Source organism: Pavona decussata, unplaced genomic scaffold (genome assembly GCF_977016875.1).
Source record: "Pavona decussata unplaced genomic scaffold, jaPavDecu1.1 SCAFFOLD_64, whole genome shotgun sequence".
Taxonomy (NCBI): Eukaryota; Metazoa; Cnidaria; class Anthozoa; order Scleractinia; family Agariciidae; genus Pavona; species Pavona decussata.
In genome coordinates, this window is record NW_028145484.1 from 4,589,832 (window position 1) to 4,612,479 (window position 22,648).

General features: G+C 37.5%; 3 protein-coding genes and 1 long non-coding RNA gene across 7 annotated transcripts; 3 read left to right on the forward strand and 1 right to left on the reverse strand.

Moving 5' to 3' along the window:
• The first annotated feature begins 2,769 nt into the window (after positions 1-2,769).
• On the forward strand, positions 2,770-5,543 carry LOC146478616 (uncharacterized). Its single transcript, XM_085111738.1, has 3 exons — positions 2,770-3,293; positions 4,893-4,956; positions 5,044-5,543. The coding sequence occupies exons 1-3, from the start codon at positions 3,255-3,257 to the stop codon at positions 5,517-5,519; spliced, it is 579 nt and encodes a 192-aa protein (XP_084967864.1). The 5' UTR covers positions 2,770-3,254; the 3' UTR covers positions 5,520-5,543.
• Positions 5,544-5,638: 95 nt separating this feature from the next.
• On the forward strand, positions 5,639-13,122 carry LOC146478617 (uS5 assembly chaperone PDCD2-like). 2 transcript variants are annotated; one of them, XR_014865147.1, is made up of 5 exons: positions 5,639-7,000; positions 9,813-10,087; positions 10,946-11,059; positions 11,517-12,799; positions 12,886-13,122. XR_014865147.1 is itself a non-coding variant. In XM_085112217.1 (4 exons), the coding sequence occupies exons 1-4, from the start codon at positions 6,364-6,366 to the stop codon at positions 11,697-11,699; spliced, it is 1,209 nt and encodes a 402-aa protein (XP_084968343.1). In that variant the 5' UTR covers positions 5,639-6,363; the 3' UTR covers positions 11,700-13,122. The 2 variants fall into 2 exon arrangements, 1 of the variants encoding a protein (XP_084968343.1); XM_085112217.1 differs by having other exon boundaries at positions 11,517-13,122.
• LOC146478618 (tRNA 2'-phosphotransferase 1-like) lies at positions 12,614-22,306 on the reverse strand. 3 transcript variants are annotated; one of them, XM_085112226.1, is made up of 8 exons: positions 21,591-22,306; positions 21,171-21,258; positions 15,908-16,074; positions 15,043-15,141; positions 14,549-14,621; positions 14,299-14,355; positions 13,543-13,650; positions 12,614-12,744 (listed from the first exon to the last, which is right to left on the reverse strand). In XM_085112226.1, the coding sequence occupies exons 1-8, from the start codon at positions 21,636-21,638 to the stop codon at positions 12,716-12,718; spliced, it is 669 nt and encodes a 222-aa protein (XP_084968352.1). In that variant the 5' UTR covers positions 21,639-22,306; the 3' UTR covers positions 12,614-12,715. The 3 variants fall into 3 exon arrangements, with proteins under 3 accessions (XP_084968352.1, XP_084968353.1, XP_084968354.1); XM_085112227.1 differs by having other exon boundaries at positions 15,043-15,137; positions 15,904-16,074; XM_085112228.1 differs by lacking the exon at positions 14,299-14,355.
• LOC146478619 (uncharacterized) lies at positions 16,375-19,855 on the forward strand. The gene is made up of 2 exons (XR_014865148.1): positions 16,375-18,405; positions 18,846-19,855. It is a non-coding gene; the product is annotated as an uncharacterized LOC146478619 (long non-coding RNA).
• Positions 22,307-22,648: the final 342 nt, after the last annotated feature.

Here is a 22,648-nt window from a genome sequence, read left to right on the forward strand (position 1 = left end):
AAATAACTTATGATGCAAATGTGAACTCCATCGACCATTTCCTTTCAGTGAGCGTATAGCACAACTCTTTAAAAGACCTTGAAAGGTATTCACCTTTACCTCTTTCCACAAATTTAAAGAACATTTCGATGTTCAAACAAGTTTCCTCACCTTTCATAGCGCTTTGATATCTGTCAGTAAATCACTAAAGGCAAACAACACGGAGACTGTCTGCTTAATACGAATGCCGATTTCGAAAGTAGTCAAGTCAAGTCTCATAACGCAAATAATTTAGTATCGTGAGTTCGTAAGAATGTACAAAAACAGGTATAAAAGTGCACATTCCTGATGAAACCGGATGTCTCCGTGTTGTCTTCTGACGTACTGTTTCATACCCTATAAAGTCTTTCAACAAGCTTTAGTGTTATTCTGGTTTATCTTCTCCTAAAGAGTAAAATCCGATACAAATACCATACAAATTTCAGATTTCGCCTTTGAGGTGTTGTGAGCCTGGTTTGCCTGTGACATGCACAGTAATCTGGCACCCATATCTCACCCGCGCTTTTGCTGAAATGTACTCTACATGTTATTTTTCATTTAATGTTTATATAAATTATGCAAGACAAAAGAGTTTTCAACATTTAATAGTGTTACGCATTCATTCCTCTGTTCATGAGAATCCTAAAATTTATGAATTCAAAAATGGTTGAAGACTGAAATCTAGCCATCTTCAATATTCCTTGGTTAAAATAAATAAGGTCAAGACTGAGCCAATGAAAATTCATGTTTATTTCAACTGCCAGTTAAAGTTATTCATCTACGGCTTAAAAAAGTAACTGTGAGTATTATGCTAGTATTAAATGGCTCTCACACACTGTAAACACAAATTTGCTATACAAGCTGCTGCTAAATATACTAGCTAGAGCAGCTTTCGGATTATTCAGTTGACGTGTAAATACATATATATCGAAACACTGCGTTTTGCTGTATTTTAATCATTTTTATTCCAAAAACGTTTTCCAACATGCTTTACCCACCTCAATGAAACTTGCCCATTTCTTTTTTTCAATCAACTGAGAGCAAAAGCGAGAACGTAATCCCAATCATTAAGAACAAAATGTGGCTTTTTTGGTCCCTAGATGTTTTGATTTGCGGGCCAAGAGAGAGCGGTATTGGGCTGGCTTAAAAGCACTTTAAAAATCAAATTGCACTTAGCTTGGCACCAGTTGCATGTCAGTCAGTCCTTAAGAAAGTCCCACGTTTTTCACGAACCTCGTTCCCAGGGTCTTTTTGCCTTTAAAATCCTCCCAATTTTAAAGGGAAAAGGCCCTGGGAACGAAGTTGATTTTGCACAGGTCTCGTCCTTTCCCGCGCTTGGTACTGGTTGAACGTTTCTCTTCTTTGCACTGGTTGTATGTTTTCCCGCTTTTGCCTGTGACCATGCCAGTTGCATGTTTTCCCGCGCCTGGCACGAGTGCCTGCCACAGGTTGCACGTGTTCCTGTGCCCGGCGCGTTGGCGCGTTGTGCATAGTTTTCTAGTGCTTTGCCGGAGACTGGGAGCGAAATACCTTCTTGATGAGCCTGTAGTTTTGACACCAGCGGTTCAAACATTGAACAAACGTGCATGTGTGACGTGGATCTCTCCCTTGTGAGGCACGATTTAAAAGGGGACTGTACAAAACCCTTCCCGCAAACCCACTAAGTAATACAAGACTAAGTAATACAACAAATTTAATTAATTTAGTATACATAAACGCTTAGTAAACACAATAAACGGTAACGTAAAAAAAACTTTCTTAACCTAATTAATTATCTTCAACTAAATTACTTATTTCAGTTCAGTTCAGTCCTTCCGTGTTCTTGAAGTCTTCTCCAGGCACAAACAAATTGCTACTTCAACCACTCGCATAAACAAACCGCACCAACAACCGTTCACACAAACCTCTCCTTCTTGTCTTCTGGCGCCTTTTCTCTTCTTTGTTCCCGTCTTGTTTGACTCCTCCGCACTCAGTTTTAATTTCTATGCACACGCCTTGAAATCTTGTTCACTCGCCGCCGCCGACAAAAGGGTTTATGTCAGGGAAAACACGGCCGGCTCCTGCCAATGGCTCTTGACAGTGACTTGAACATTTTCGCCTTCGACCTTGCAATACAAACTTTTTTGCTTCTCCTTACTTCTTCTTACTTCTCTGTCCTTTTTCTCCTTCCAAGAATAACAACCAACTACACAACAACTTTGACCTCTATTTAAATACTGTACACAATTACGACATTACAAAGAAGATTCCAGAAAACGCTAAATACAAGATGTACAATAAATGCTGATTACACAATAAGATACAAAATATACGGTAACGGGAATAATAATAGTTAGTTAGATTACATTGAAATTTACAACACTACACACCATTTTCTAAGACAATAACTACTAATATACTAGTGAAATTTTTTGACTGATAAAAATACGACGAATGAAGACTACAAATAATTAACAATAAACCTAACGAATTTAGATAATGAAAAAGAAACGACTAAATTTCTACATGCGAACACGAAACATGAAAATGCAAACATGAAATGAAAACAACAAAAACATGAATAATATGAATTTTGTGACAGCATGGCAGCTTGACTGTCTGGCGGCTTGCAAAGAGGCGAAATAGGCAAAGTTTGTAAAACAAGTGACTGACGACGACGACGACTCAGTTACGTAGACTACAAATGACAAGTGCCTTCTTTCCAAGCAATCGATTTGAGTAGCTGTGTTATCATTCTTGGTCGTTATCATAATAAAACTGCATAACAAGCAAACTTTCGTGACACGCGTGTGGAGTATTAACTTGTGGACAGCCTAAACTAAAGCCGATCGTTTTTTCAGGCAATCAATCATCAGTATCGGTAGCCTATCAACGAGCAAGCTTGGTAACTATGGCAACGGACTCAACCTCAGTCTGTATAAATGGTGCTATTTTCTCTCTTTCTAGAAAAAGTATAAAATATGAAATTTTGGGGAGAGGTTGGTTCAGCCTTGAAGCTTAAGTGTCGCGGGATGGATGTGTCTGAAAAAGCACTGAAAGCAATGATATACAAAACGGAACGAGGCTAATGAGGACTCATTCATATTTATTTTAATGTTTAATGGAAATCGCACTTTATTTGGACAATCCTTGCTTAGTAACGAAGATCTCATGCTGCTTGTACCTGTACTTTAAGATAAAAGTGTTCAGGAAAAGTCTAGTTTCAATCAAGCTAACTCTTTGATTTATAGCAGAACATGGGCTGTGGAACTTCAGCTGATTGGTCTTATAAAAAGGTATGTATTTGGAAGATAATTATTTGGCGATATTCATTATCGTTATCATTCACAGGATGAAACGCACAAGCGATGTTTTGTGTATCTGTCGTTTAAAGTGTAAATCTCGTTTCGTCTCCGGTGGAACGGTGGATTTTGCATCCCGAAAAATCACGTCCATGCTCAGCTGGTATGAAATTTTCTCAGCTTACATCAAATCACTAATCATTTACTCCCCTAGCTCGGGGCTTTCAGGTGTAATTTACAACACTACTCCCTCATTTTCCCTCCTCAATAAACCGTCTTCATTCGAATGAACCAATATACAGTGTAGTATCAAGAAAATCTTCGGAAAGCATGAATGGTTGCAGAAAGGTCCCACCTATCTTAAGATGCTTTATGCAACCCAGCCCCGGCTGTACTATCAGCCATGATCTTTTACACGTAGTCGTCCTAATGCATACGAAGACTGGAAGGAGATGTACTGTAGCTAGACACACTATAAGCAAAGCTTGCGCAGATTCCTGAGTAGCTCTCAGAGCCTGGGTTGATATTTGGCGGATCCAAATCAAAGGATACCATTAGCTTTGGCTTGCTATGAGCAGCGCAAAAACGCCCAAAAGGATATTCCTTTCGTGATTAAAACAGCGAAACAGGTGGCCACTTTATCTGGATTTAAGAACCTCGGAAATGGGAACGTCGTGCGACGGCAGGGGCTTAATTGGAAAATACGAAAAATGAAAAGACGGAGGCCTAAAGCAATCGATTATAGTATTTCTGGTGAAAGTTTAGCAGAATGGAAGGAACACAAGTTAGGATAAATCCAGAAACAAGAACTAGTTATAACATTGAGATTCGCCATCAGTCAAGTTTAATTAATTTGATACGTCAGCAACTGTCAATATTTTTGCCGTTTCCAAAGTTACAATTGTACTTAACAGCACATTGTTTATTTATCCCGGGCGAGAGAATAATTGGAGAGCTTTGAGTGGGGTGAGAGGAGTACGCCATTTAATACTTTAAAATTTGGAAAACTGGTACCAGTAATTGATACCGGTTTAGATATCTAATTGCTTTATTTCATATCGAGTATTGATCGAGTTATGGCACATTCACTGCCGTCAACAATTTTTTCTTGCGTTCTATTCCAGATTAAGCCTCTTTAGTTGGTTTTTTTTTTAGCTTTTTTTTTTTTTTTTTATTTTTCGCCGGTTGACAAAAAATAAATGACAAAAAAGCCCGTTCAACTTTTCTTGCTCTTCATTTGTTTTTCAGCAGCTGCATTTGCTAAAACTTTCAATCGCAATAGAAAGACGTCTGTTTAACAAAGCTTAAAAGCTTAGAGACTGCATTAACTTAGTTCTAACACTTGAAATTCTCAAGTTCCCAATCGGTTTGAGAAACTGCAGTTTAGCGGTGAACTTCGCCGAATTATCAATAAGGGATCTAACTCAATACTTTTTATTATTTTTTCTCAATATCTGATTTCTTACAGACCTTCAGCTCTTTTTTTCTTATCACAATCAAAGTGAATAACTTCTGAGAAAAACAGCTGTTTCCATGGCAATCACTACTCTTCACTAATCACTTTATTTTAAAAAATATATATATACATTTTAGGAAATCCCTGGAATCGGAAGAGTCCAGTTATCAGTGAAAAAGCCTACAGACGAAGACACTAAAGGTATGATCTGAGCAAACGACAAAAGCCTTTCCTTGGCTTGTGCGAAAATGTTTTCATGTTTAATAATCTTCAATGCTATTTCACTAGGAAATAAGTCAAATGGTCGACAAAAAAGCAATCCTCGCCGTACTGACTCAAATAGAAGACAGCGACCTGCTCCGCGGTCCAGGAAAAAGAGAGGAAATTCAAATGGGGTACGCGCTAAGCCGCCTCGGCAAACAAGAAGCCGCCGAGGGAAGACAGAAGAAGAAAAATCAGATACGGTGGATGAAGAGGAAGAGGAAGAGGAGGAGGAAGAGGAAGGACAAGGAGAGGAGAAGGATATAGAATCGGGCGAGGAAGGAGAAGATCCGCTTGATGAGGATCAAAGTGGAGTAGATGGGATTGAACAGGATAGAGATGGAAAGGAGCTGGATGACGATGGAGGAGAAGATCTTGAAGAGGGAGATGAAGGGGCCGAAGTAGATGGAGATGAAGAGGCTGAAGAAGAAGGAGATGAAGAAGAAGAGGAGGTTGAAGAAGATGGAGATGGAGAGGCTGAAGCAGAAGGAGATGGAGATTAGGGACGGACTATTAAAAACGTTATATGGGGGGGGGGGGGGGGGGTTGGATTCTCAGCTTGCACGAATTTTTTTTTTACTCATTGCTTGTAAAGTTTCTTTGGGGGGAGGGGGTGGAGTGAAACCCCCTGCACAATTGTTTGTTTGTTTGTTTTTTCATAAATATTGTTTTGTTTGTGATTTACAAATTAAAAGAACTGTTTCAGAAAAAACGTTGTACTTTGTAAGTTTAATACTTAAAGACCAGCGGTTTGTTATTTACTGATTGTTTTATTTTCAAGTGCTATACACTTTTTAAAAGAAATTTATATCGAATGTTTTACAAATGTTGACGTAAAGAAGCTTTTATATTAAAATATCCTGAGGGCAAACACTTGAAATTCTATTTTGACGGTTAAAGGGTTCTTGATAGACCCGTTACAGACTCCCCTCTACGGTTTTGTGCTTGAGATGAGCCTCTAACGAGCATATCTTTGAGTGATTTACTTTTTTTATGTGATATTATTGCAGGCTTTTGTTATATGGTTTTCAGAAGTGGTTGCTCTTAGATTTAACTCCATTTTGCTTCAGTATTTCTGGGTGGTATGTTGTGGTATTTTCTCGTGAGTATTTCTCTTTTTGTTGTAGTGCCGATTACCTTCTGGCAAAGGTGACCCCAGATAGCACTCGCTCTTTTAGTTGTTACGGATAAGAGAGTGACTCTTTGAACGCTTTGAAGGTAGTTGGGAGTTGGTGCATGGTGGGCGGTGTCAGCCATTGTTTCCAGTACTTTACGGGAGCCTGGGAGCGAAATAACTTGCTGATGAGCCTGTAGTTTTGACACCAGCGGTTCAAACATCCAACAAACATGGCGGCTTGCAAAGAGGCGAAACAGAGAAAGTTGGACAAACAAGTGCAGGTAGAGTTGGGTTTTGCTGAAGAAATTGACGACGATGATGCAGTCCGAAGGCTACAAATGACAAGTGCTTTCTTTCCAAGCAAAATAGGTGGAGCCCCAGCATGGTTAAACCTACAAGATCTGCCTGATTCGAACCGCATGCTTTGTAAGATCTGTAAAAAACCGATGGCATTTTTGCTTCAAGTTTATGCACCCATACCGCACGATCGAAGCTTCCATCGCACAATTTACCTGTTTTGTTGCAAAGATGGGAAATGCCACGCTAACAATCGCAGCGATTGTTTCGTTGTTTTGAGGAATCAACTGAAACGCGAGAACAGGTTTTACAACTTTCACCCTCCTCCTGATCTGGACGAAATCAAGGAACTCTCGCTAGAATCAGTATCTGATGAGTTTAAACCAAAGGCGTGGACTAATTTGTGTGATGTTTGCGGGTGCAGAGGGGACAAAAAATGCTCCAATTGTCTCATGGCTCAATACTGCAGCCGAGAACACCAGACTGTTGATTGGAAATCAGGGCACAAAAAACTCTGCACAACGTTTTTATGCGCAGAAGAAGAATTTAGTCAAGATCAGCTCCTTGAAGGTGAATTACAGTTGAACCAGGTCAAGCGTACCCCCCTAGACTCTATTAATGGATCGATTATTTGAAAATTGAACCGATTAGTTGTTTCAAAGAATGCATTCATTTATTCATTGTTAGCGCGGATCGATGTTCAAATTAAAATTCGTATAACATAGATCCACGCTAACAGTAAAAGCAATAGCCTGTAAAATTCAAACTACAGTACATAATTGAAACAGCTCGTTCGTTAAAACTGTTCCTGCGTGTTGTTGACACACTCATATACATGTAATTCGTTATGCAAATTTGGTCATGGCAAGAGCACAAAGTCAAGCGCTTGCAAATGAGTCGGGTTGAAAAATTCCAATTTATGTTTCATGTATAGCTAGCATTACCCACCTTGTAGCATGAAAAAGTTTGGTATGTATTATTATTTCACCAGACTGTCCATTATACCGCGACGAATAGCGCAACACATGTGCTGCCATTGTCGAAGGTCAACTGAAATGAACATCTTTCACTGTGAGTTCGCATACTTTTCGCCAAATTAATTTGCATATACCTCAAAAAGAGAACCGTTTATTATGATAAAACGCTTCCAGTCCTTTTCATTTTTGTTTTTGAATAACTAACAGAAAAAACGCAAGTGTACAAACGTAAAATGTCCATTTAGTGATCATTAGTGAGTTTAAACTTACGCGACAGGACCACCATGCCCGGTTTAAAATGGCGAATTTTTTTTTCTGACAGTACGCCTTGACTGCTGTAAATCAAGAGAAATCTGCTTTTTGGAAAATCCATTGTTATATAAGTCAAGAATTGCCGCTCTGAATATATTAAGAGGGGTTTTTCCCGCGGGCTTTCTGGTTTTCTGGTTTCATGTATTGTAATCGTATAATCCAATCAGAAATCTAATTTTGATTTGAATACTTGAAACGACTAAGGGGTTCAATTTTCAAATAATAGATTCATTACTAGAATCTAGGGGGGTACGCTAGACCTGGTTCGACTGTAAAGTTCTGTGAACATGTCATACATATCTAATGGTCTCTGCATACGCTGCAAAGCATGGCGCATGTGCACACCGAGTGTACACGCCAAAATTTTCATGGTGCATACCAGATTTAGTCTACTGAATTCACTTGCTCTGTCTTGCTGAAAACAGCCTCTACTTATGCTGTTCTTGAAGTTTCCATCCAAAATGGTGAAAATGGGCAATACAGAAGGAGCATGATTCAGCTGACTTTTTCACTAATATTTCTTTAGAATTGGCTTTAGAACATGTAGATTGCAGTAAAGATCTCAAACCTCCAGATCTGGGACTAAGAATCTCTATGTGAAGCTTATACTCCCACCCCCCCCCCCCCCTAAAAAAAATGTCAATCCACCCCTTTGCCCCAAAATGTCCCACATTGACCTACCCCTCCCTCCCAAACAGCCCAAGAAATGTCCCAAATCAACCTATCCCCCATTCCAAACAGCCCAAATCAACCCCACCTCTCCAAGAAAAATTACATGTAACCCATTCGTACTTTCCCACAAATTGCCCCATAATTTTCCTATGGAGTGATTAGCAGTTTGATTGAAAGATGCAAGAAAACACACCCTGGAACCGTAATATACGTAAATTAAAACAATATCAATATCAATGCAATACAACATCCTTACTGTTGCAGCCAACCCCTGTTTAAGTAATATATCAAACACAAGGAAGAGTGTTTCCTCCAATTTCCAAACACCGAGAAGTAGGTTGGAAAAACAAGGCACAGCCAAGATTTTTTTAACCAACTTCAAGGTGTTTGGAAATCAGAAGAAACACTCTTTCAAGTGTTTGATATAGCTTCTCAAACTATTGATAATTCTTGGAGAAATTTGAAGCAAACGTTCACAAAATTTTACAGTCGAACCTGTATATAACGGCCCTGTATTAAGCAGTCACCCTCTATTAAGCGGCCAGTTTCTTAAGTCCCGATTTTTCGCGCATACAAACATTGTATTTGGTACCTGTATTAGGCAGCCACCTCTATTAAGCGGCCGCGGCCACCCTGTAGCAGTCCCATGTTTGTCTTTCTTTGTTATTTTTACCTGTATTAAGCGGTCACCCTTGAATGGAAAAGCCATATACACAGTACCATGGATAACAAGAATTGTCGCTGGGAATGCCAAACGCACGTGTCCCAACTTGTTTAAGTCGCTGTAATTCTTACCCTATTCCTATTTTAACTTGAAGAATTTTGTTATATATTGTGTTACTTTTAATTAGCAACATTACCGTTATAACTCCACTTCGATCGTAACAACTATGAAATGACGGAATGAGATATTTTGTTGTGAACTGCAAGTCACGTAAGTAAGTGAGTTAGAAATACATTACTGTACACCGTACAAGAGTAGAGGACAATTTATTGCACAGTGCTTTTACACAATGTTACGTATATTATACCATTAAGTTACAAGTTGGCACTGAACTTTGGTTAAAGTATTGATCTCTTGAAAGAGTGTTGATTGTCCTATTGTTTCCTTGCATGAAATGTTTTTGTATGATACACCATTAAAACTGACATTAGACAACGCCCAGTGAGTATTTTTAGTGATCCTGTATTAAGCGGCCACCTGTATTAAGCGGCCAGTTCCTCAAGTCCCGAGGGTGGCCGTTATATACAGGTTCGACTGTATTATTATTAAGATCACATTTCTAAACCTCCTTCACTATAGTGATTCAATTTGTTTTGGCTTGATGAAATATGAATGAGTTTGAGAATTTTCTTTCAGTTGCACTCTTAATGCAGAAATATGACATCGCCTTTATTTTACTTTTTTTCTAATTCCATAGTTAGTAACTCATGCAAGAATGTTAAAAGCAAAGTTCTTTTTCCTGAATTTGAGCTGGTAACTGAGACAGAGCCTGATGACAGTGAGTATTATGATAAAAGCGAAGAAGAGAGATTAGATGAATACAAACAGTTTGTGAAAACGAATACAGTTCTCACTGATGCAGATGGTGATGACAAAGAATTAGAATCTCTGGCTACCCTTGGAAAAGAAGCTTTACTTGCTGATAAACAGTTCAGGAAATTCAAGAAAAGGGTTGCAAGAGAGCCAAAACAAGTTTGTAATGGTTTTTATTTTGGATAGAATTTTAACAAACTTAATGAATGTTGATCACTACTACAACAGGATAATCACATTTGTTCCTGTTTCTTGATATTCTTAACACGATATTGAACTACCCCCCCCCCCCCCAAAAAAAAAGCAGACATCTAGGGCCAATTTTGAGTGACAACGTAAATGCCTTAGTTATATTTTATTTGTATTTAAGTAATCCAAGCCAATAATAACAGTTTTGTCTGTTACTCCTCTCACATAATCAGAAACAAATCATTGAAATTAAATGTATAATAGGCTAAAAATCCTAACTGGCAGAAGAAAGACCAGTTAGCTTAACTTTTTATAACGTTGAACTTGGGTCTGCATGAAACAACTTCAGCTAGTAGTCAGAGCAGGCTGGGAAGCAGTGACACCTTTAAATTCCAAGTCTAGAGTGCTGTACAATGTAACCACTCAGCCATGCTGTAGTCACTTAGGAAAGAAAGAATGACTTTATTAATGTGTCAGTGTTGTGCAGCTGAGGGGAGAAGTCCCCTCTACTAATTGCCGACACCTAAACATTAAAAGGTTTTCTAAATCTAGGATGTAGATGGTGACATACACTACTCTAAAATACAATGTAGTCACATCTACATGTTTCTAATAATATCATTGCTATGGTAAAAATACACAGTCATGTAACTGCCCAAAATAGACACAGCAGCATTAGGATCTGCATCCCCTGCGACAATACATTGGCAACAAACAAAACAACATTTTATCATCTGATAATTATAATTTTATATGCACTTTACCTTATAACAATGAGCAACAATAATTATTGCCTTTTTGAAATAAAATGGCTATTCACAATTTCAGGTTTTGCGCTATCACAGAAATGGTGAGCCCCTGTGGGTATCCGATGAAGGAAAACCCAATGATACAGATATCCCACCATGTGACTGTGGATCTGAAAGGGTTTGTGAATTTCAGGTAAATATTTAACAATAATTGTTTCATGGTTTAGCGTGCTAATTTCGAATTACATGTATGACGCATGAAGGAAGTTTGGAAAGGAAAAGAGTTCGCCTTGAGCAACCCTAGCTTTTTGAGTGCTCTCCAAACTTCCCAACTGCATCATTACTAAATAAATGCCCAGCAAAACGAATGAACTAATATTATTGTTTTATAAAATTGCCAGTGGAAATGGACATGTTCCCAGATGCATGACCAACAACTCAAGAATTTCAGGAAAAGACATTAGTTCTCTACTTTGCTTCACAGCTGCATTTGAGACCTTCTTTACAAATTTTCATTCTTAGCAAATTCTAGTCATGGAATATTATTTCCTCTTATTGACTACTTATGAGTGATTCAGTTGTTATATCACTCATATCGTCAAATCATTGGATTTTCATGGAAAGCACTGATCCTTTATTTTACTGGTTAGGTCATGCCACAGATGCTCAACCACTTAAATGTGGACAGTTTTGAGGAGAGTGTGGACTGGGGAACATTAGTTATCTACACTTGTTCACAGAGCTGTGGTGATGGTAGTGCTTACCTAACAGAGTTTCTATGGAAACAAGACTTTGCTGACACAGGGATATCAACTACTGCCCTAGGAAACTAACAAGGATTTGAAATATAACTTATTTAACACTGCCCGTTTTTGAACTCATGAATTAGTGACAACCCAGTGTTGTTCGCAGCATGCTTAGTGTTCCAGGCAAGAGAGAAATCTCAGGTTAAAAACCTGAAAAGCCAACCTGACAAGTTGTCAAGTTACATGGTAAACTTTTGAAGATTCAAGAAACTTGCATCTATTCAACCCTGACAATGTTCCTCATTTATTGGGCGATGTAGAAGCTCTCGTAAGGTCTCACGTGATTGGCTTGCAACCCTTCTAGAAAGCAATAGAATAAACAACAGAACAATACCACCAGCCGTAAAAAAAAATTGCAGCCGCTAATCAGTTGAATCATTATTGCAAGCTTACAAGAGCTGCTACACTACTGCATTTATTCCCTGCCTTCTCTAGAGCACTAGGTAGCCTTCCTATTGGGATCGATGACGACGACGATGATGATGATGATGATGATGATGATGATAATGATAGTTAAAAAGAGACTACAAATTTGGGATACTGCTGTGTCATTCTCAGAGACCCAGAGGCAGATAGTGGTAACGAAGAAAAAGTCAAAATGGGCAGGAAAATTGTGACAAAAACCAACTATCTGCCCCTGGGTCTCCAAGGATGTTGTTGTGTGACCAACCCCTTATTTCTATTTTCCATGACTAAATGAAATACCACAAATCAAAATAGAATGACAACTGCCAACCATTATGCTGGGTACTGGTAATGTCACATGTTGTTTGACTTGTTTGAAAATCCAGCTTATTTTGTTTTGCTTTTTCCATTTATGTTTCATTTCCTACTATTTAAGTTGTATCTCATAATTTTAATTGGGGGTTTGTTGTGCAAGAAATGACTCTTAAGGAGCCACTACCTTCACTAAATAATAATTATTTATTGTCACTTGAGGAATTTTTGTAGTATTGTTTTATTTAAAACAGTGACAATGTTTTATAGGACTGGTGTACATCGAAGCGGGAATATGTAGTCTGCAGTTTTTTCTCATGCTCTGATCAATCTGTAGAATAAAGTAGTTCTTTTGCTGAAAAAGAAAAAATATAGCATATGTCTGAACTTTTAACTTGCAATATGTACAAGTAGTCCACATTTAAATTCAATAATATAATTTTAGCAGCTAGGATTAGAAATATATAGTCAAGCTATGTAGGCTGGGTCTGTAAAGGAAACACTGATTATACCATAATGAAAAAATTTGCCTTGATGTGTTGCCAAACTTTTACAGGGCACAGAGGAGTCAAATTTTACTCCATTACTTGGCCATTTTTAGCATGCAAATTAATTCTGTTAACAATACTACAGCAAAAATGCAGCCCAACTTCAGGTTGAAATTAAGATATACATGTTTGTCAGAACAGAAGAGGGAATGTAAAATAAAATAGCTCTATTGAACTTTAACAAATGAATGAAACTTTGAGTATCAAATTTCTCCTTGTAATATCAATCTTACTCAATCCCTGAGGTCATGAGAATTAGCGATATGATCACCCAAGGTGAATTTTCTTGACATTTTAGCAACTTCTCCCCAGTAGTTTTATAAGAAAAGTATGGGGACAAGATAGGAGAATTTGTTCTTTGATATGAGGGGTTAAAGGGTTAAGCCTTCATACTTTCCTTTTTAAAATTTTGACTGTTTGAGACCCCCACTCTCCTTCAGAATTTCCACTGATCTTTCATGGAGTGGATATTATGAATATTCTAATCACAGTATTATATACGTAAAGAATATTACTCTTACCGAATTCATCAAGGCATGATTTTTCTCAGAGAGGAGGGGGAGATGTTTTTATTTCACTAAAACTGATTTTAAAAAAAAACTTACTTGGTTTGGTTTGTAGAACTCTTTGGAAATAACATGAGGGGAGAAATCCTTGCTCATTTCCAGGACAAAGAATCACATTGTTAGCTGATCTGTAAAATTTGAAGCCATCTAGAGAGAAAAGTCACAAGGAACAGGCGCTTGGAAATGAAGTACAGTATTATAAGGAAAACATTGTTCATTAACAAAATCACCAGAATACAACATTTAAAGTCCTCAGAGCATAGCTGACCTATATGCATTTTAGATCGCTTTTTAATTACAGTGGAATCTCGATGTCACGATATGGGAAGGGGACAGCAAAATCATATCATTAAATCAGGATATCGTTGTTAACAAACTCCTGATTTATTAAAAACTTTTGCCAGGACACACAATGTTGATCATTAAATTGGGAATATCTTTAGATCGACGATCATAAAATCTGGGTTCCACTGTAGTTGTTTAATAGCTCAGATTCACCAGAACTTTTTAATGTGGCCTTGAATTCCTTCAGGAAACATTCCTCCAATGTTTTGTCTACTGTGCTGCTTTGTGCTTTGTTTTGTGATAAAAACGGAAATCTTGCCCCTAATCATGGGTTTTTATTGCAAACGAAGCGCAAAGCAGTGACAAAGCAGCAGATAAAGCATTGGAGAAATGATTCAAGGCCACATACCAAAAACTCCGGTGAATCTGAGCAAAAACAACAAGAAACAATCTGAAATACATTTAGATCGGTAATGCTCTGAGCCCTTCATTAGTCCTGATGAGTCTTACCACTGAGGGCCTTGGCCAGATTAATAAAAATTAGGACTTCACAGCTTCTCCTCATTCCTAAGAAAAAATCAGTGTGATATAATAAATAACAGGCCACCTGGGCAAAAATAAAATCAAGTAGGGCAAATAATTATATTAGTTGCTACTTTGACTGGAAAACATGATGCATGTAATTAGGCCCAAAGCTCTTGATAAAAGGACCCACTGTCAGAAAATGAATTTCATTAGTCAAGAGTTTATGTGAACTAACCGCTGATGACACCCTCTTCTCCAGGCTCTCCTGGTGCAAAATGGATGTGATTTCTGCTCATTTTTGACAGGCCCTGGCAGAATGCAAAAGAAGTCAGAGTACAGGCAAATAACCTAACGGCACTGTTACACTTGGCAGCTTTTCTTGCAACATGTGTTGCAATTTTGTGTAACGTATATACCCTAAAATGAACATGTCTTGTGACTTTTTTGTTGATACAATCATTGCGAGAAGAAGTCAGCTCTACTTTGTGCAACAGTGACTGCAACAAAAATGTTGCAAGGCATGTTCATTCTAGGGCATGTTACATCAGGCAATGATCTGTGCAAATTGTGTCACAATCGCACAGTGAAAATTAATTGTGAGACAAGTTGCAAGTAAAATTGCCAAGTGTAACAGTACAGTAACCCTGGAGTCCCCAGGTAGGGGGTTGACCAAACCATTCCAATCCCTTAAATGTTCCTGATAATCAGAGACCCCAAGCACTTAATTACCTGGGCTTTTATTTGTGGCCAACAGTCATGATAAGTGCCATGCACGACTACTGGTGCTTCTGTGTGGTCTGTTATGGGGTCTAGTTCAAGGTCATCTACCTTATGCAAAGACATAAATAGAGGATATTATATGGCAGCATGAAGATATGAATTTTATTTTCAAGTGGTAAAAATAATATTTCACGAACGAATGCAGCAAGTGCGTAAAATATTGTTTTTATTAACACAAGGGAATAAAATTTATATCTTGAAGCCAATGTGTAATTTTCTTTTTATTAAAAAATTATAGACAAATCTATCACTCGTCATTTTTCACTGACTGTTTGCACAAACAACCGTGAAAAATGGAAAATATGCCTCTCGGGTCTCCTATAGTTTCCTATGAATTTTACGAGTGGTGTATTTTCCAGTAAAACACTCTTGTCTATATAATAATGGACCATATTCATTTGTATTTTCTGTATTGAAGTGGATATCAAAGCTTGCCATGAGGGTTCTTGCAGAGGAATATTATTAAAATATATATTTGCACATGAAGAGTTCCTGTACTTAAGGCTTATGTGCAAACTTACTCCAGTCCAATATGGAGGAGGTGATTTATCAGTGTAATCCACTGACATTTTGGCCATTTATCATTTTGCTTGCACTAATAATTAATCCAAGCAAAATGATAAATGACCAAAATAGCTATATGTGATTGCTGAAGTACATGTGAGTCAGATTTTTAAAAAAATGCTATAAAATTGATAAGAAAGCGAAAAGAGTATTTAAATTCATGCACATGCACCAAAATGTATAACCCTCCCTTTAAAGGTCTAAGCTTAGTGCTAGGTATAATTATTATTTAAGAAGAGCCACCACAAACCTCCACAGTGTGTCCCTGATTGGCTCTAACTTGTAGTCTGTTTGTCGTTGGATCATTCCTCAGGGCAAATCGTTTCTTATCATTATTATCAACAACTCTTCTGACGTCACCCTCAGAATAACGCTGGAACTGTCGCAGTCTCAAAAGATCATCCACAAAAACAAAACCTATCATGCAAGAAAATGTCAAAACAAACCATGACTCAGTTTCAGTTTACTAAGCATCAATAGGCAAGACTTACCTCATGCAATGGGTAACTGAGTCAACAGGGGTCTCAATAAGGGAAGCCTATACAACAGAACCAGGCAATGTATTCCATACAGGAATGGTTCTGACAAAAAAGAGTCTAATAATTGATGGTTTGCATATGATGTCATGGCGGCCATGTTGGTGGACAGGAGCAATAAGATTTTTCTCCTCTGGGAGTTCACTGCCATTTTTATGCAAACTTTGTGAACAAATTTTCTTTTGTTTTGTCCACCCCTGGTGAAAAACCTCACAGGATCTTCAAGGATCTTTAAAGATCTTCAAAGACCTGCCAAAGATCTTTAAAGATAAAGATCCTCAAAGGATCCTTATAGGATCTTTGAAGATCCTCCAAAGATCTTCAAAGATCCTGCATATGCAAGATCTTGTTATACTATCTGCAAAGATCCTCAAGGAATTGGTAAGGATCTTGCAAGGATCTTTGTAAGATCCTTGCAAAGATTCCTGCAAAGATCTTTGCAAGGATCCTTCAAGATCCTCAAAGATTTGATGAGGATCTTTGAAGAATCTTACAAAGATCCTTTTAAAGATCTTGCAAAGATCTTTGCCAGGATCCTCAAGGATTTAATGAGGATCTTTAAAGAATCTTAGAAAGATCCTTTTAAAGATCTTGCAAAGATCTTTGCCAGGATCCTCAAGGATTTCATGAGGATCTTTAAAGAATCTTAGAAAGATCCTTTTGAAGATCCTGCAAAGATCTTTGCCAGGATCCTCAAGGATTTAATGAGGATCTTTGAAGAATCTTTAAAAGATCCTTTCAAAGATCTTGCAAGAGATCTTTGCCAAAATCTTCAACAATTTAATAAGGATCCTTCGAAGATCTTGCAAAGATCTTTGTCAGGATCCTTAGGGCTCCTAAAGGATTTTTAAATTAAGCTGAATTATCTTTGACGGATCTTAAAAGGATCCTTGATAGTAAGGATCTTGCAAAGACCTTTGCCAGGATCCTTCATGAGCTTCAAGGATTTAATGAGGATGTTTGCAAGACCCCTATGATAAATAGAAAAAAAAGGTGATGGAAAATAAAAGGCCATTACACTTGCAATTACAGTGTAGGCATTTGGTAATTTGTTTTATTAATCAATAAGACCGTTTATTCAAATACACTTCGCAGTCCAAAGACTGAATTGCGTGTACAAATAATTAAATTGTATGAAACTGAAAAACATAAATATATATACAAAATATAGAAAAAATTTAATAATTACAGGTAACATATAATAAAGAAGAATGCATAGAACTCTGCGAGAGGAAAAAGGACATTATTTAAAAAACTACATACTACTACTAATGACTAATAATAAAAGAGTTCTTTTAACGATTGGTCTTGCACACCGGAATTATAAAACGATTATTGCTCCTAAGCTTGTGGGATGAAGGGGCAGGTGGAGGCAGCAAATTTGAGCGTTTGTGGTTTCTTGATGAAGATATAGAGTTAAAATAGTTTGTTCGAAAGAAAGTCACACAGATCTGCCCGCTTTAGTAACAAATACATTTGTCACTTTTAAAATTAAGATTCAAAATTTCTGTTTCTACTGAGTTTGAGCTTCCAGAGTAAATAATTATACCTTAAAGGTGTTGGAAAGTACAGACTGTTGACTAAAACTCTGAAAGTTGCAATAATGCAATGTCATCAATACTGCTGGTTTTTTGCTTGGAACTATTGCTTGGATGTCTCAGAGAAACGGGTACGTGGAATATGGAATTTCGTTTTGGCAATTTAAATTTGTGATATGTTGCACCAAGATTCCTGCTTTATATGGCTTCCCACCAAAGGATATAATTCAATAGACAAATAAATAAGTTTACTCAGCTGATTGTCTGATCAGTGCTTGTCATGCAGCATGATAGTGTCTTAGTGATACTCAGACTCAGTAATTCATTCTTATAAATAAAGAGTGATTTCCAATAGCTAAAAGTTTGCTCACAGTCTTCATCAAATGATTACCCTGTCGCTTTCTTGCACAATACTTCTTTTATAAAGGAAACAAGGAAACCACCGGGCCAAGAGCGGCAGCCATCTTGGATTTCCATCAGACTTGGAAGACTGGGCACGAGCAAAGCCAAATTTGGTCAGCAGCTATACACTGCAGGCTCGCAGAAAGACCGTTTCTTTTGGATTTTCGCAGGACTCAAGAAAAAAAGGCACATTTCCTCGGTTTTTTCTTCTTTTAAGCTAGAAAATGATGGCTTTAAGCAACAAATCGTGGACAACTACTTTTTAGAAACAGGTAGGCTTTAATATCAATGATTTTGATAAAAGACTGGCTTGAAAATGTGATGCACAATTCAACCAAATGAATGCATGTGCTTCTGTGAATTTAGCTACGAATTCATCTGATCTCGGTTGTCGAGGTAGCCATTTCCTATTTATTTTTAAAATAAAACATTTACAAACGTTTTTATGGGGTAAGTTTGTAGTTGTAGCGCTAGTTGAAATGAACAATCAGATGATTGTAGTTGTACTGAGAATCAATTGCAAGCTTTATTTGTGTGGTGACTTATTCGATCGAGTATAACATTACTTTAATTTGCCTGTGATTTGATTGAAGTTGAAGGTCATTTGGTGGAGTATTATAATGCCCACATGTACAATAAAATAGCACTGTGAACACTGTAATCACACAGAAGAACTGACTAAAGTGCATGATTTTTTCTCTTTTTGCTGTAGATCTTCAACTCAATGTTGTTGTCAAGGCCGATACCCAAGACTGCAGCTTCAGAGTGTGTGAAGTCACCAAATCCTGCTCAATAAGCTAAGTCACTTGTAAGCAGGGGAGCCTATTTTTAACTGATTTAGTATGGTTATGAATTGTGACTTCTACCACTATATATACTACTCAGGAACAATGAAAAAATATAAAAAATTTGTAACTTTGAGCCTTGAATTCATTACTTGATGTTTGATAGTTTAATAGAAAATTAGAGGGTCAAGTTGTTTTGGTCATGTAAATTACAAGCAAATTGGTACTTTTTTGTCTTTTAGCACTGTGCTTGCACAATTATTGTGCCTATCAAATTTTTATAGTAGCACAACATTTGCTGATGTTGTGATTGCACTGTTTTGTTACATTATTCATTATCTAGAATATAGTTATTCCACATTTTGTGGGTCATCACGCGGGAAAAACTACAATTTTTCTGAGCCACTATAAGTGTGTTTAAGTTGTGCAGACGAGGCAGTAACTTTTAAGTTTTGTTAAAGGCTGATAATTTAGAGAGGGATTTTGACTTGCACTAATGTTGTGAACAACATCTGTTGAAATTTGTTGCACTGTGTAGCCTTGTCATTAGAACTTTTGTACATAATCAGAGCTTGCTATAAGTTATTGTTTTTCTGTTATGTTTTCTTGTACAAACGTTTTCACTGGCAATTGTCAAACCAAATTTTAGAATAAAAATTATTACAGTTTCTTGTACATTAACATTAGGATCGTGATCACCCAGGCTTCATGTTGTAGTCAAAATTTTGTCCATCATGGTTGAGGTAAAATATCCATCTGCTGAATATTATTCTTTCACAATACATATTAAAAGTTATGTTTCTATTTCTGATTTTATTTACACAAGTTATTTTGTATTGATTTAGCATTGTAGACCTACATTTATATACAAATAAATTCCTGAATCTTAACTAAAATAAGTTAGGGATTGTTCAATAAAATTATCCCTTTTATGACATGCTGATGTTCTTTTTCATCTACATACTACATGTACATTCTCAACAGCTTATTCTGAGACTCACCGGAAATTTCAGTCACAAATGTTTTTGTGATTTTGGAAAGTTCAAAGTAGTACAAGATCTTGAAAAGGTTCATTCAAGATCCTTGAAGATCTTTTGCAAGATTATTGAAGATCTTCAAAGATCTTGGCAAGAGCTGCAAAGGATCCTGTAGGATCCTTGAAGATCTTTGGCAAGGTTATTGAAGATCCTCAAAGATCTTGAAAAGGTCTGCAAAGGATCCTTGAAAATCCTTTTAAGATCTTTGGCGACATAATTGAAGATCCTCAAAGATCTTGGCAAGTTCTGCAAAGGATCTTTGCAGATCCTCAAAGATCCTGGCAAGATCTGCAAAGGATCCTTAAAGATCTTGACAAGATCTTGGCAAGATCTGCAAGGATCCTTAAGGATCTTTGAGGATCCTCAAAGATCTTGGCCAAGATCTTCAAGGATCTTGGCAAGAAAGTTGAGGATCCTTAAGGATCTTGGCAAGGATTTTTGAGGATCCTTAAAGATCTTTGCAAGATTGTTTAAGGATCCTTAAAGATCTTCATAAGGATCCTCGAAGATCTTCATGAAGATCTTTGAGGATCTTTAAAGATCCTCAAAAGATTTTCACCAGGGACCAACATGGTGGCGATGCAAACCATCTATAGGTTCGACTAGACCTAAAGAATGTTTGAACCCCCTAGCGATGCTAATTTGAATATTATTTGATAACACTGATTAATTTTGTGACAGTCTCCAGCAAATTCAACCACAGGTTACCATGCAAGCGTGATTTAAGAGTTTGTATGGAGTTAAAATTAAATCAAAATTTAGACAACAATATTCCCACAAAACTCACCAAAAATATAATAAAGTCTGAAAAATCTTACCCGGTGTGTTTTGCTGTGTTTTCAATGCTTCTCAGTGCTTGTAAACGCTGTTTAGAGCGGTTTATCTCTTAGCAGCTGTTCCACGTGCATCACTGTATTATGTTAATGAACTTTCCATTAACATAATACAGTGATGCACGTGGAACAGCTGCTTAGAGATAAACCGCTCTAAACAGCGTTTACAAGCACTGAGAAGCATTGAAAACACAGCAAAACAGACCGGGTACGATTTTTCAGACTTTATTATATTTTTGGTGAGTTTTGTGGGAATATTGTTGTCTAAATTTTGATTTAATTTTAACTCCATACAAACTCTTAAATCACGCTTGCATGGTAACCTGTGTCACATACGCTTTGATTACCTGTGATTCAACAAAATCAAAGCTGTGTATTGTACCTTCTGACATGTGAAGTTCCTCTTTTGCTGCTCCGTGTCGTAGTTTATTTGAAAGAGCTTTGGAGAGTTGAACATCATGCTTCAAATTCTGAAAGAAAGTGTTCAGTCTTTGCGATTGGTGCAAACTACAACTAGGCCCTTTTATGAGCGGAGAACTATGACAATTTACAGATAGTGATTTTTATCAGAAAAGTGGACGGATCTCGCGTGACCACAACCCACCGATTACGTCATCTACAATAACAGTCATGCAATGTACAATCCGCGTGAAATGTTCCGAGTCAGAGTTCCGAGTGACCTCAATCCAGGCTGTTCAAGAACATCAATGGCTGCCTTAGTGTCTAAGGCCGTCGGTTTATGACATCGCAATTGAAAAATGTGCATAAAGATTAGGAAATTCAAAAGTTAAACATTACAAACCGTTCTCGGGTTTCGCGCACCATCACGCTCGGTTCGTTTGCCGCTCATTTTAGTTATTCGGCGAACAATCACAAAAAACCGCACTAAAATAACAGTGCTCGCTCAATTGACTCGAGTTTTCAAAGTATAACAGTGGACTTTTAGGCAAGTTTCAATGGACTACGATTGCAGGGAATTGCACCACTCACCTGCAATACGATCTCTGAAAACGGTATTTCACAACTCAGTACTTAGGCTTCTACCGGGTGAGTGGCAGAAGCTTTTTAGGCCTCCCAAGGGACCAGGGACAAAGAAATATCCCACAAAAGATAAAGTCAGGATTAGGGTAAAAAAGAAAATTCTTTCTCAGGGCAAGTAAGGGAGTTTTACGACACGCCGTCAAGGAGTGAAAAATGCCGACCTCAAAATTTGGTCATTTTTGACCCAAAACCGTGGACTTCCCTTGGCAAAAAGTCGATTTTTGGACGCGAAACAAATCTTCTTTAAAAAGCTTCCAATCTAATCAGTATGTTCGTAAACGTCCCCTAAGACACTTGTTAGGTTCCCAAGGGCGTTTTATGACACGAAGAGATCCCTACTGACATGAAGGAGTGAAAAATGCCGACTTCAAAATTTGGTCATTTTTGACCCAAAACCGAGGACTTGGCAAAAAGTCGATTTTGGACTAAAAAAAACATTCTTTAAAAAGCTTCCAATAAAATCAGTATGTCCGAAAACGTCCCCAAGGAAGTTTTATGACACGAAGGGATCCCTAGGGACATAAAAGGAGTGAAAAATGCCGACTTCAAAATTTGGTCATTTTTGACCCAAAACCGTGAACCCAAAACCCTTGACAAAAAGTCACGAAACACAAATATTCTTTAAAAAGCTTCCTATCGAATCAGTATGTCCGAAAACGTCCCCTGTTAGACGGGAATCTGCTGTGATCCCATCTTGGTTCTGGCCTCTAACATCCCCAATTCAATTATTTTCCACCGGATCTGGGAGGACTGTCTCATCTGCTTCGAGTTTCTTTCTGTTTTTTTCCCCTTGGTTAAACGGTAAACATTCATTCATTC

Coding starts and splice junctions, on each gene's coding strand:
- LOC146478616 (XM_085111738.1), top strand. CDS start 3,255: ATGGGCTGTGGAACTTCAGCTGATTGGTCTTATAAAAAG. Junction 3,294..4,892: donor CTGATTGGTCTTATAAAAAG/GTATGTATTTGG, acceptor TATACATTTTAG/GAAATCCCTGGAATCGGAAG. Junction 4,957..5,043: donor TACAGACGAAGACACTAAAG/GTATGATCTGAG, acceptor CTATTTCACTAG/GAAATAAGTCAAATGGTCGA.
- LOC146478617 (XM_085112217.1), top strand. CDS start 6,364: ATGGCGGCTTGCAAAGAGGCGAAACAGAGAAAGTTGGACAAACAAGTG. Junction 7,001..9,812: donor TCAAGATCAGCTCCTTGAAG/GTGAATTACAGT, acceptor CTAATTCCATAG/TTAGTAACTCATGCAAGAAT. Junction 11,060..11,516: donor AAAGGGTTTGTGAATTTCAG/GTAAATATTTAA, acceptor TTTACTGGTTAG/GTCATGCCACAGATGCTCAA.
- LOC146478618 (XM_085112226.1), bottom strand. CDS start 21,638: ATGAGCGGCAAACGAACCGAGCGTGATGGTGCGCGAAACCCGAGAACG. Junction 21,259..21,590: donor GTGCGCGAAACCCGAGAACG/GTTTGTAATGTT, acceptor ACTTTCTTTCAG/AATTTGAAGCATGATGTTCA. Junction 14,622..15,042: donor GGCCACAAATAAAAGCCCAG/GTAATTAAGTGC, acceptor GCATTCTGCCAG/GGCCTGTCAAAAATGAGCAG.